The 14,098-nt window shown below is 45.6% G+C and overlaps 1 protein-coding gene across 1 annotated transcript in view; it reads right to left on the bottom strand.

The window, feature by feature from the left end:
• ATP9A (ATPase phospholipid transporting 9A (putative)) overlaps positions 1 to 2,949 on the bottom strand; it is a 60,010-nt gene extending 57,061 nt beyond the window's left edge. Inside the window, exon 1 of the mRNA XM_054081348.1 lies at positions 2,803 to 2,949. Coding sequence (XP_053937323.1) covers positions 2,803 to 2,870 — 68 coding nt within the window. The 5' untranslated portion in view covers positions 2,871 to 2,949. The remainder of the gene's footprint in view (positions 1 to 2,802) is intronic.
• Positions 2,950 to 14,098: the final 11,149 nt, after the last annotated feature.

Below are 14,098 nucleotides of genomic sequence, written 5' to 3'. Positions count from 1 at the left end.
AAACTTGAGAACGGAGCATCCAGGGTGCTTCAGGAATTTACTGCTCCCTTTCCAGCAAAGCTCAGCCCCTGGGAAGCTGAGACTCGCTTGCATCCCACTAACAATCCGGCTGCAGCTAATGCCATCCTTCCCTCTTAATTGGCACATATCTCATCGTAGTTTTCAGAGCGCTGCAAAGCATTTGGAAGAACACATCTGAATTCAAGGGATACAGTTGTAGAATTTAGAGCTCAGCCTTTGATTGCAGCAAGGAAGATCCACATTAAAGTCATGCTCAGGAACTGATAGCCACTTCTCCTACTGGTTTATTAAGCACGTGGTTTCTCTTCGATCTCAGCTGTCTGTACCATTATTCATCTCTGGAAGGTTACTGTGCGAGTTCCTCCCTGGCTTCTCTTCAAAGTATGATAGAGCTCGAGGCTGTAATGAAAGCCCTGCTTGGATGACACTTACCCTACCTGAGAATCAGGCATTTCTCACTTTTTTTGTTAACACACATGAAGATTTCTATGAAGACACTTGGTACACGAACAGAAATCTGCTCCCCACTCCAGAAGACCATAATAACAAAAATCTCTGCCTGAGAACCTGCCCCGCTGGTGGGGGAAACGCCCGCAGTCAGAACGGCAGTCAGGGCTATGCTAAGGTGAAGCCTTTCAAGACTGACTTATCCTTGGGTTTTCATATGTACCAAGCAACATAACTTGGAAAGATTTTGTTTGTTTTTTTCCTCAGAGATAAGAGAAGAAAGAAGGTTTTATCATGGCTTAGGATTCCCAGGAATCCATCCTGGCTGTGACAACAGGGGCTATCGCTGATTTGCTGGCTGAGTTCTTTGCTTTATAATACTGACTTGGATTTGCTTGACTTCAATAATTTTGATAGCCATCCAGGCTATCATTTGATCAAATTACTAACGCATCACAGGCTGCTTATGTATCAGGAACTCCTGTTTTACTGAGAAGTACCATCCTGAAAGAGAGCTACCGCACCAAACATAAACACTAAATCTAAGTTATTCAGACTGCTATCGAGAAAAAAAAAAAACTAAGCAACCTTCCTCCACAACTTCATGCTGACATCATTTCTTGCTAACGCTGGAAAAACCACCTCTGTAATTCCTTATCAGGTAGAGTCCACAACCAACGAGCCAGAGGTTTGGTTAGATGAAGGCAATTAGACGCTACTGACCACATCACAACAGGGTCTTTGTGGAGATTAGAGAACCTTAGGAAAAAAGTTATTCAAGAAGCCTTGAGAAATTTCTCAGGCATCCAGTTGTCTCCGATTCCTTTCAGTCACGTCACCAAACATAATGCCATGGTGGCTGCACCTCGTGGAACTTGCCCAGTGATGCATATGACAGAGGCATCAGGGAATTACTTGCAGCATCACACACACCTCCCAGCTTAGTATGAGCCATCACAGGTGCTGCTACATCAATTATTAGAAGCAATGTTGACAATAAGGAATAATCCTAATAATGAATAAACTACACAGAACAATTTCAGTTAAAGAAATCTGAATCAAAACCATCAACCAAAGCCATAACAAACAAGGGGGAAAGTATCAATTTCCTGTTATTCTAACAGTCAGGATTTCCCTTGGTGTTTTGGTTTATTTTGCTAATAACACTCACCCCCAGTTTAAAAAACAAATTACCCAGGGACAAATCAATACCTGACAGCCAGGGAACCCGGATACCCCGTACCCCCCACTGTGCGCGAACCACCTGTCTGGATAGCACCGTGACTTCCTAACAGAACAGTATTAAAGGATTATTTTCCTTATTTAATTCCCTGCATGGGAATACCTGTGTGTATATATACACATCCTTTAGGAACAGGTATGGCAACATCCCACCCCAAGGATATTGTATTCCTTGAACCAATACAGTTGAACAGAGCCTTCTGCCTTTGCGAGGAGCTTTGTTCCAGCCCTGCAGACCCCGTTTCTGGTGCGATGCGATTGCTCTGCCGAGGCCGAGCTGGCTAAAGCATCCCCCGCGGGACCCGGGGGGGACGGGACACGGCCGCCCCTGCAGCGCTGCCACCACCGCCCGCTTTGTCTGACGGAGCAGACGATGGGGGTAACGCCGCCGGAGCTGTTTTTCCCCTCCCGAGAGGCTGCGAGGGGCGGGCGACGGCCCCGCTCTCCCCAAGCGCAGCGCCCAGCAGGATGCGGGCAGGATCCTTCCCTCCTCCCGGGCGTGCCCCGGCAATGGCGTCAGGAACAACCTGTCAGCGCCTGCCTGCCTCCCGCACCCCTTCTCCTCCTCCTCCTCCTCCCCGGCTCCCCCCTGCCCTCCGCTGCGGGTCCGCGCCCCCGAGCATCCCGCAAAGGCCACAATAGCCCTGAGCACCCCGCAAAGGCGGCAATAGCCCTGAGCACCCCGCAAAGGCAAGCCCAGCACCCCGCAAAGGCGACAATAGCCCTGAGCACCCCGCAAAGGCGACCCCAACATCCCACAAAGGCGACAATAGCCCTGAGCACCCCGCAAAGGCGACAACAGCCCCGAGCACCCCGCAAAGGCGACCCCAACATCCCACAAAGGCGACAATAGCCCTGAGCACCCCGCAAAGGCGACCCCAGCATCCCGCAAAGGCGACAATAGCCCCGAGCACCCCGCAAAGGCGACAACAGCCCTGAATATCCCACAAAGACGACCCCAACATCCCGCAAAGGCGACAACAGCCGCGAGCATCCCGCAGAGGGGACGCGGGCCCCGAGCCCGGGCCGCCCGCGGGCCGGGGGTGGCTCCGCCCGGTGCCCGCGGCGCAGGGATGCAGGCGGCGGGCTCACCCGCTGCGGTGTTTGCTGTCCATCCGCTTCTTCTGCCGCACGGGCTGCAGCGGGATGTTGTCGGTCATGGCGGAGCGGGGCGGGATGCGCTCCCAGCAGCGCCCGGGCTGCCCGCCGAGGGGCCGGGCTCGCCAGCACGCAGGTGCCGCTCCGCTGCGCCCGCCCCGGTGCGCTCCGCTCCGCTCCGCCCCGCTCCGCCCCGCGGCCCTGCGCGCCGCCCGCCCCGGGAGCGCTCCGCGGGGGCCGCCCCGCACCTGCTCTGCCTTTATCCGCAGCCCAAGCTGCGCTTCCCGGCGGGGCTGCGCTCGCCCCGTGGCTGTTTCCCACGCGGGTCGCTGGTGGGGTACAGGCAGCATCGGCGTTCTGCACCCACCGCATCTCTGACCTCCTGCGCTCGGGACACCCACCCCGCGTGTCCTCTGCCTTTTGCTGCCAGCGAGGGCGGAGGAGGTGTATCTCCCCTGCCCTACACCGTCCCATCACCCACGATCCAAGGCTGTGCTTCCCGGGGCTGCTGCTCGCACCCTTCTTCCTCAGCGACCTTCACCCGCTCCTGGTGATGTTCATTTCTGTGTCCAGATTCAAATTTCCTCATTATTTTTAATTATTTTTAATAATAATTACTCCAGCGTTTTCATTCTGTTTACGACTTAAAGCTTTTCTTTACAATCACGGTGATTAAGTCTTCATGAAAACTAAGCGTACAAATCAGAATTCTATAAAGCACCAGGCTGGAGAGGCTGAGGTGCGTGCTTAGCCTGATAAACTTCGTGTTCTATCACACAGGGATACTGGATATCACTATACTCTTTCCCAACAGTCATTTCGTATTCCTATTCCAGCTGAACTCTGCCTAACACATCTTGGACACCTGTTCTGTCCTCTCCCTCCACTTATCTTGCTTCACTCCAACCCTACTAACATCAGTGCATTTTCATCCTGTCATCTCTGTATCTTCATGGTCTTCTTTGCCATCAACAAGAAAGAAAAGAAATCCCTTAAGGACCACACACCCTGCTCACCTCCAGCTCATGTGCCTTTCGTACTGCTGACCTTATTAATCCAAACATAAAAAAAATTCCCAGTGGCAAAGATTTATTTTGTAAGGCAGATTAGAAACTGCTACTGCAATGGTCCTGTTCGGATAAAGTACACTTCCCTCATGATATTATAGTGAAAACAATTGGTCGAGACAAATATTCATATAACACAGTCATCCTTAAAGTGTGGAATGTTAAATTACATCTAGAAAACCACAAGCAGGGAACTCTTGCAGCGTTAATGGCATCTGGTCAGACCCCAGAAACTATGATGACAGCCTGGTGGAAGCGTGGTTAAAGTCAGTAGCAAAAACCAACAAGTGATTGAGAAAATGTCAGTAACGAAGAAAAAATAGCTTTAGATTGTGTAACTAGTTAGGCAATGGCTCCGTGTCACAGTGTCACAGCTGGTCAATGACGATCCAGCCCCTACTGCTTCCAATCATTTCCTCCTGCTTCACTCTTCCGCTGTAACGCTTTCCTCTCTGGCTGGCTGTGCTCTACATCAGCTCTGCAAAGAGACTGAGTTTACAAAAAACATCTGTCTGGGAGCGTTCCTTTATTTATTTATTCTAATCAAATCCCATTAGGAGCTGGGCGCAGAGTACAGCCTGCGAATGGCCAAGCAGCATCAGCGAGAGTGCCACAAGCCTCCTAAGGGCGTGGGATTGACCAGGGGCTTCTTCAGCTGGATTCACCTCAAGGGGAATCACAGACATTTTCTGTAACCAAAGCCTTGCCAGCAGCGAGCAGTCGCTGCGCCGGTGGCTGTTGTAGGCTGGTGCCCGTGCGTGCTGATAGAATCCAGCCGCAAGGTTACTGTTTTGATAAGAGTGCTTTAGCTGCTGAGGGCTTTGTCCATCTAGGTTTGCTCCTGCCACCTCTATAGCCACAGCAGCCAGGGCAGCAAACCCGCTGCCGGCTGTCCTTCGTGCCTGTGTAGCATCTTCCTGTTAGAAACCACCAACATTTACACCGGCGCACCTCTACAGCTGGGGGGAATGCCCAGTGCAGATAGAGATCGGATGAAGTAGTCAGAGCTACATATCCATCTTGGCCTCTTACGCTGTAGTCCTGGTCACCACAAAATCTGAACCTCTTCTCATGGCAACCTCGTTTCTCATCCTTTTTGCAAACACTCTGCAAAATCATTTAACGAATAACCTGCTTGACCTCACCTGCCTGCACAGTCGGTCAAATCTGCTCATGGCTGTGGAACTAAAACACCACAATCACAGTGACCAAGAGCAAAGAATGAGTGGGTAAGCCCAAATGTCAGTGCAAAATCACCATTTGTTTTATCATACTAAAAAGTAGCGTGTACCCAACTGACTGGGTTTTAAGATGAGGATGTTTGCATGTGTCTTAAAATGAGCTCAAGGTAATCTTAAATAATAGTCAGTACTTTCCCAGCGAAAAATGAAGACTATTTAAAAAAAAAAAAAAAAAAAGAAAAGCAAAGAATATATGTTTAAAAAAAAAAACAAAAAAAGAAGAGCAAAAAATAGCAGGTCACATCAGAGTTTCTGCTCTCTTCTTTCCTGCCCCCACTGTGTTCTAGCTCAGGTTACACCAGCACAAAAAACTGCAATTGTATTTTTTTTTCTTTACAGTTGAAGCAGAGTCATCCTGACATTTTGTAATGAGGACATTTCAGCAACATAATTAATAGTTACACCGGTTTCAGGCACCAGTACTGAGAATGTTTAGGCAGATATTTTCCATGCCATTCTAACTAGGGCAGTCTTATTACAAAAACTGTTTGTACAACTGACTTTTAGACTGTATTTCAATTTAGTAATACCATGTTTTAATTTCTTACTTCTCAATCTACTGTTCTAATCCACTCATAGGGACAATTGAAGTAGAGACAGAAATCCCTGCTCCTCCCACAAACATTTTGGCTCATGGAACATATTTGCTCCATTTTTTTTTCCTCATATTCAACTGCAGAAATACTTTTTTTTTTTAATGAGAGAAAAGATAAGATGATAGATTTCACTTGAAATGGTAATTCAATAAAAGGAGCAACTGAAGAACCTAAACAGGATGTTGTACTTGACCAAACTGTGATAAGTGATAACACCATTGCCACAAAACCAGTGGCCTAACGCTGTAACTGGCTGAAATGATAACTCTAACCTCCAGACTTGGAGCTCAATCTGTAGTTAAAACAAAACTTGCCAAATGTCACTGTTACTTGTTTTGAGGTGGAAATGGCACTGGGTTTCAAAGTAGCCAAAATTCTTTTAAACACCACATTTTGGCCCTCTGTATCTTTCTGTTTCAGACAGAAATGAACCGCACCGCCCCTTTATACGGAGCAGCTAAACTTCACACCATTTCTGCACATTGGCCGACTCCGCCATCCAAGAACATGAGAGGATAAACGATTGTTGTACAGTCTCTCTCAGTTCCAGTAATCCTAAAAGAGCAGCAAAGGGATGCACAGCCAGGTGCAGCGGCGTAGTTGGGGATAATGAGTTTGGCAAATGGTGATAGAAATCCAGCGACGGTGACACTGCAGCCTTACTCTGGCAGCATCTTGGGAGTCAAACAAACTTTAAAAGCCTCCCTTATGGGCACTGTAATTTTCTGCCTTCTATTGTAATGTTTTTGCTCTTAAGTTAGAAAATCTCTTTGAGAGATCTAGACTAAGCTGTAGCCCAATGGGCTAAACCCACTCCTTGACGTATTTCTTGCATAGCATTAACTCTGCTATAAAGATTTTACATGTGATCTCACCATTCACCGCAGGTATGAGCTCTCCTGATTTCCAAGCCTTTGATTTTCATTTGCCCGTTGAGAAGGAATGCCCAAAGGAAAACTTCCTGCTTCGGACTGAGAAGTTAGATTTGTAAAATCAAGTGAAATAAAAGCTATTTTGGTTCTTCTGATGATTTTTGCAAGCACAAAGCTTGAGGCTCACAAAGGAGCCCTGCGAGCTAAAGAATCCATACTGCACAACAGCTAATTAGTTTATTTTCCATACTTTTAAATAATTACCTATGGTTTTTTTTCTCTCAGGACTTTTTTTTTTGCCCAGATGATAAAATTAACACCACAGTAAAACAGTTTTATTCCCCTCTCTGCTCACCCCTGCCCCAACCGATTTGTCATAGACCCAGTTTTGGGTCGCTTGGCCTCCTCTGAGGCTGCCTGTAGGGAGAGCTTATCAAATGCTGTCACTCTTTTCCTCACTGCACATTATCGATCCCATTTCAAAACCAGAAATCGTTTATGGGCAAGTCCAAGGTTGAGCCTCTGTTTTTAATGCAAAGGGTTGTACAAAACTACCAGGTTGTTGATTGGAATGATTTAATATCTTTTCTCAGAGCAGGCAGGACAAGCACGCTTGTTTTGGAAGCAGGATTGTGTCCTACGCACTGAATAGTCAGGATTCTCTTGTAGTCTGCCACCCGAGTTTGCAAAGACAAGCGAAAGTTCAACCTGGCAAAGCACAGCCTTTGGACACGATTGCCTGGCAGGGTGTGTCTAAATCAAACTAAAAATTTTTGTGTCCATGAGCCTTTTCTGTAGTGGCTCCTGGTGTTTTGGGAGCAAGCCTTCGTGCCTTATCTACGTCACCTTTCCCCCCACTCTCTATTGCACCGCCACCCCCTCGTCCCCGCAGCTTTGCCTCCTCCTCTCTGCCTCTGACACCGTTCTCACCCACAGGAGATGTCTCCCAATGCGCTTCACTGATCCTCAAATGCATCCAGGTCTCTCGGCTCCGTTGACTAAAGAATGTGCAAATAAACTGTATTTTGGGAGTGTGCTTATATTCCACCAAGAAGCAAGTCCCAGTGCCAGTTTCCCACTCAAACAATGGGTGGTGGTTTTGACAATGCATTTGCAAATTGTAGCCATTACCTATTTAGCACAATATGCTATAAATTTTCTTCCATTCTAGCTGTGTCACTAAACAAATCGTTGAGTTTTTATATGTAGGACTTACGCAGTGGTTTTGCCTGATGAACGCTGCGGAAGGTCAGAATAATAATGTTGTTTTGCTTTTTATATGCTGAAAGATTATTTCAATTCTGGGACTACATTTGCTTTTGCTTACTGTATTTATTTTTTTCCCCTAAACATGAGTATCAAATTACAGATAATTCTACAGGAGATGGCTCGGACTGTAGGTGTGTAACTCGTTGCACAAAATGCTTACAATTCCACAGGCAATTCCAGTTGTGACACTATCCTTTGTACCTGTTATTATCTGATTTCGTAAGTGCATGTTTTGCAAATAACAGGCTGCACCTTCTTTGTCTGAAACTGTAGCCCTTTGCACGTGGTATTTTGAGCTTTGTTTCAGAGCTGTGTTTGCAGCTGCACCATCCGTAAGGAAGATGAGCTTGCAGGAGTAGGGATTTGGTTGCTAAGGGCTCGCAAACTTGCAGTCGTGCAGTAACTGTGCAGCAGGCAGCCTCGTACACCACGTTATTTCCCCATGCTACTGACTCACTCCTACAAATGACAAGGAAAGGAGCGGGTTTGCTGTGGTGAAACATCACTCTTTCTCAAGGCAGGTCTGAAACAGACTCGGACTACCATCTTAAAGACGAACTTTAAGATCCTTTGTCCTCAGTGCCTCAAAATAAGAGCGAACCTGCCGAAGGAACCTTAGAGGCTGCACACACGCAGTCATTGCCAGGAGGGAGCATTCTAATAAGACAAACACAAACACGAAGCGGAATGCCAGAGCAAGAAACGTGAGCAATATGGTATCGTCGTACGTGTGCCCTAAGTCTACACGAGATGCATTCATCTTTTAAATTTATCTTTGAAATGTCTGAACCCAGACAAGACTACTGTAATTAATTGGCAAGTTAAACACTACCAGATTATAATGCACTGTTAACACCTGCAGCTCTGATCTGCACGGATGGCTTTGATATTATTTTTCCTTTTGACAAGTGGGCGATAGCGGATATCCTTTAAGCCTATATTTAATGAAGCCCTCCATAAATCCATCAACACTTGCTAAAGGAAACTACAATAAAGCTCCTACTGCCATAGGCTCTGGTATCAAGAGAACATTTGGCATTCTCATAATGAAGTTTCAGAACTGATGCTTCTCAGATTGATCTGAGGAAGTGAGTATTTTTATAGGATCTTCTTCCCCACACAATTATATGTTGCAGATCAAGAAGAAACAAACCCTTCAGTCCCCAATTTTCAAAACAATAATAGTCAAACTGTCATTCATCCAAGACAGCTGTCAAATATAAGAAATGAAGAAAGAAAATGGTGTAGCTTTCTAGACAAATAAAGTCATATTTTTATTTTGTTAGCTCTTGAAATGATTTTGCTATGAGCTGTAGTGGTTTTATGAATTCCTACCATACTGATTTTTATTTTTGTGTTGCACCTCCTGTGTGATAAAAATGTAAAGCCATAAACCGGCAATCAATTGGTACTTGTTACACATTTTACACTTGCAAATTATCAAAAAACCTCACCGTACATAAAGTGGTTATTTTGTCAGTTAAGTCTGAAAGAATTGATGGAGGAGCAGAAGAATAGATAATGAGGAGATTTTAGTTTTTCCAAATCTGGACACGATGAGTTGGAAGGGGTGGAGCATTTTAATACATACACAGATTTAGGTACCCCAAATCATGAACTTTAAGATCCTACGTAATCAAACTGGTTTTGCAGAACCAATTAGCGAGTGTAAAAAAAAAAAACCAAAACGAAAAAACAAGAAATCAAAATTCTGTTAACTATTCTGAACATACAGACTGCATAGAAACAAAAGTTTTCTGCAACTGATTTGCAAGGTGGATCTACAGGGACTGTAAAGGACTCTTCAGCCAATTCAGCTGATTTGATTTAAAAGCATCCTCTGCCACTGTGCACATCAGACTGCAAAGCCATTGAGGATTGAGATAGATAATACGCATAAAAGGTCTCAGGACTTATTCTATTTTACTACATCGAGAGTACAGATTATTTACCCCTTATCTTCCTCCTGCATCATCTTTCTGTTCACAACACACCACGTTTTGTACACCTGGCCCTCACATTCTCCTGAGTTCTTACACCAGATGCTTTGACTTTTGGCAGCTCATGTTTTGTTTTGCTTTTTCTGTTTGGGTTTTTGTTGGATTTTTTATTATTATTGTTTAAAAGCTTAAATAAGCTGATTGAGGTATAGACGAGATAATTTTTAATAAAAACAGCATCTTAGTAATGCTTTGAATCAGATTCGCCCCTAAACTTACATAAACAAAGCATAGGAACATCTCTACACAACAATTATCAAACTGTTTGTTGAAAAGGCTTTGCTCATGCTGTTCAACTCGTCCTGCTTAACCAGACTGAGGAGGAACGCGGAGGGGTCCTGCCCTTCCATGAGAGCTCAGGTGTGCTGTCTGCCCACCACAGCCAGTCGCTGGCATCAGAGCGGAGCCAGGGAACACCTCCCAGCAGGCAGATGGGCTTCAGCTTCCTCCTCCGCTCCAGCTGTCCCTTAGGGACCATCAGTTTGACAGCGTGTTTTCAGCAGAGATGGCTTTCGTGCTTCCAAGCCTACTGAAGCGGCGACTGCACTTCACTGTGAAGAGGTTCAAACACTTCAGAGTCGATTTGCATTTCCAACCCGGCACTGATGCCCATTGCTGCTTGAGGTTTTGCTCTTCATACTTCACCCCGTTCTTCCCTTTTTCTTCTATAGTTCTAGGTATTGTGTTGACATTATAGACAGTACTTCTGCTTTTCCTCTGTGTATTTAGAATCTATGTTTGACTAAGAAAAATATATATTAGATTTTTTTTAAAGGGGCGTTTTTATACAAACTTTTAGTAATATTTGGATTTTGCCTAAAGCGAGTATTGGAAAAATAATGCACACAATGAGGTCCACCTATTCTCATTCTGAATTGAGGCATTTTCTAATTTAATCAGAGACGTTAATCTTTGGACTGCAAGATGTGACAATCAGATAGGCTAATAAAGGAGGCTGAAAGAAGAGGGATGCTGCTTTAGATTGCCTGGGATGTCCCGCACTTAATTCAGTTATGACAGACATGTTATAGTTATATGTACATAAACTATAGATAACTATATATAAAAAGCATCTTTTCCAGCAAATCATCATCTGTCAGGCAGCTTCAAGTATAAGTGGTATTAACAGTGATCAAAATGTTGCAAAATATACTGCCCTTTGTAAGCAATTAAAGTAAGCAATTAAGTGCAGAAAACTGAAAACATGACAATGAAATAAATAATAAGAAAATAGGCAGGAGTGTGTAATTGCCATTTGTTTTCTCTGTTTCTGCATTAGGTTTCCTCTCCTGCTGTGGCTATGAGAAACACTTTTCTAGGTCAGTGACAAACGTGAGCTGAAGTCAAACATTCGTGAGTCCAGTGCTCACCCACCCCAGCACTAACGTAGAGCACTCACCGGTGAGTGTGAGCTGGGAGACGATGGGAAGTGCATGCAGAGAAGAGCCCTCTCATCTGAGCACACACCAAAAAAAACAGACTGAGAAAGCCTCAGCACTGCAGCAGTGACCTCGTGGGATCACACAGATACTAAGAAGGCTTTCTGCCTAAGTTGTTACTTTGCAGACAGAAGTCATCATCCTTCTTCGTTCCAAATGTCCTACAAACCCTGCAGTAAGCACAACAGGAAAAAAAAAGACAATTAACGCAATAATCATCCCTTTTCCTTTGTTTCAGCCTCTCCCTGCCCTCATCAGCTCAAGGACCTCAGCCGGGTCCTTTTCCCCTCTGCAGATCTAAGCCCAGTGGCCATTTACACTTTCCTCCACGTTGGGTTTAGCAGCAGCCCTGGGAAGGCTCCCACCCCTCACTGCCAGCTCTTGGAAAGGCCATCAGCCTCACTGAGCTCAGACCAGACAGCTGATTACCTACACGATTGTCAGACAAACTCACCCCTCAAAGCTCCCACTGACATTTTGGAAAGTTTTGAGCAGAAAGGGTAAGTCAAGAGAAATGTTTCTTTAGAGGAAGAGAGTTAATGCATTCAGGTAAACCTAACACACTTTTTTCTTTTTTAAAGCAATGCAACTTTTTAAGTTTAAATTTAACATTTTAAATAACCCAGTCTTTACCTTAGCTCATGCAAGTAAACATGCTGCTTTCACAAAAGCAACAGCCCGGGCAAATCGTCTATGCAATGAGCAAAGCAAGCAATAACAAATAGAACAGGAGAGTCCTTTAGGCAAGAACAGAGGCTAACGAGCAGAGACAGCACACATACTATGATCTCTTCTGCTCTTACACCAACGTAGCTCTATTAGCTTGGGTAAACTTGTTCTTCATTTACATCAGCATAGGGAAGAAAAGATTCAGCTGTCTTTTTTGATTGTTAAGATGCAACAATGCTGTAAACTACACAGACTTGCCAGTGCAGTGAGTTCCATCCTGCTGAGCTTCAGGTGGTGGTGGTTCAGCTCTTGTACGCGGGAGAGCAGCCAATTCCCAGTCCTGCTTGCTTCAGAGACACAGTCTCCCCTCCAGTTATCCCCAGCAGAAATATCACTCTGGAGCCCGTTTGCTGCTCCCGGGTCAGTGGTCACATAGGTCTTACCTGTTGTTCAAGTTTTGTGGCGAGATTCATGACTTGCTCACAGCGGCTTAGCTATGGATCCTGCTACGCTGCAGCCTGAAGCTGCCTCGTCACCAAACTGTGAGATACAGCTTTAGGCACAGCAAGAGCCCAACACCGTGATGTGGAAAGTAAAGCCTTGCAGCGACTCTGTGCCAAGTCCCATCGTTTCACTGTCACTGCTGCCTGGCCAAGGCGGGCCCCAGCTGCAGCCACCGGGTTCCCCTACGTCGTAGGATACGGTGAGACTATTTGCCAAAACCTCCCGCCCTGTTTCCCCAGCAGTTTCCTAGTATCTTATTTCTAGACCAGAGCTCGTGTTATAACAAACCGCTCCTCCCTTCTCATCTCCCTATAATTTCCAGCTTGTTGATCAACACAGTCAAAGGCGACGGGTCTAAATACATAACTACATTCTTACAGATTGTCAGGCGCAGGCAGAGCCCCGCAGCTCGGCATGCAAGGAGGTAAAGCTGTAATGCTCAGCCCTTATGGAACGAGGTCAGAATCTACATTTAAGACAGAGAGACACCAAACTTTAGGGAGGTGTTTTTGTGAGGTGATGTCAACAGATAGTACCAAAGCGCAAAGCCCCAAGACAGCAGCTTTTGACAGCGTCTTGATAGCAAACCTGCTCTTTTTTTCCTGCTGCTGACATGTTTTCATGGCACGAAGCTGTCAGTAGAGACCAGGCTCGTTACCGCAGGCTCCTTTGAAGCCAAGCCACTTTTTCATAATATCCAGTGGTTGGTCCATGCCGAAGAGTAGATTTCGCAGCTGTGATCCGTCTCTCCTGTAAAGCCACACCTCCTTTCACAACACACTGCTTAGTGCTGCTGCAGGTCCTGCAACAGCAGCATGTCCTGCACAGGATGTCCACCACCACTGGTATAAGGAACCAGCCAGAAACCCAGCCCAGCAGTAGCCCTGGCAACGAGCCGACCCAGGCACCCACAGCAACACTGCTCTCAAAGCAAGTTATAAGCTCAGTGACAGAGAACAATTTCCACACTAGCATGAGTGTATTGACTATCGTTTATTTTTACTTAATATCACTGAGGCATCTCACTATACTACTCACTCATCCCTTGATTTCCCTGAGCAACGGGTCACATCTTCTCTTGAACTACTTTGCCTTCTCCATCTGTACTGCTGCTTAAACAATTGCACACTCAGTGCAGACTGGTCAAGTGTGGTGTGGTTTCTACCTTTCTGCACATCTGCCACGTGTTAGTGTTACCTTTCCTTCTGCTCCAGTTTCTTTTGCCCACTTTCCCCGACCACCTCATACCTGGTCCTGCCCTCCGCACCCCTTTTTTTCATCCCACCAGAGCTTGTGGCAGAGTTAAAGAACAAGTGTTTCTGCCTTTTTCCCCCTCCTAGCTGTAAGCCTTATGCAAGGGGGACCATGATCAGACAGCTCTCACTGTTACCTCCCAAACACAAAATACATTTGACAGTTTAGGTTGCAAGTGTCAGAATCTTAATACTTTTACATTACATCAGGACAGTTTTCAGAACTCTGTTCTTATTTGCTCTTTGGAGGAAGTTCCTTATCCATTTTCTACACGGCCAGTATCTTTAGGCACTGGCAATTTGATAAGTTGGCATTCCTTTCCCTTTCTAGGGTGATCACAGTACAGGAATTACTATACGTTACTGTCATTCTATTTTAG

This window comes from Cuculus canorus, chromosome 16, assembly GCF_017976375.1.
Source record: "Cuculus canorus isolate bCucCan1 chromosome 16, bCucCan1.pri, whole genome shotgun sequence".
Classification (NCBI taxonomy): Eukaryota; Metazoa; Chordata; class Aves; order Cuculiformes; family Cuculidae; genus Cuculus; species Cuculus canorus.
The sequence above is the reverse complement of the archived record's forward strand: the minus strand, read 5'-3'. Positions and strand labels throughout refer to the sequence as shown.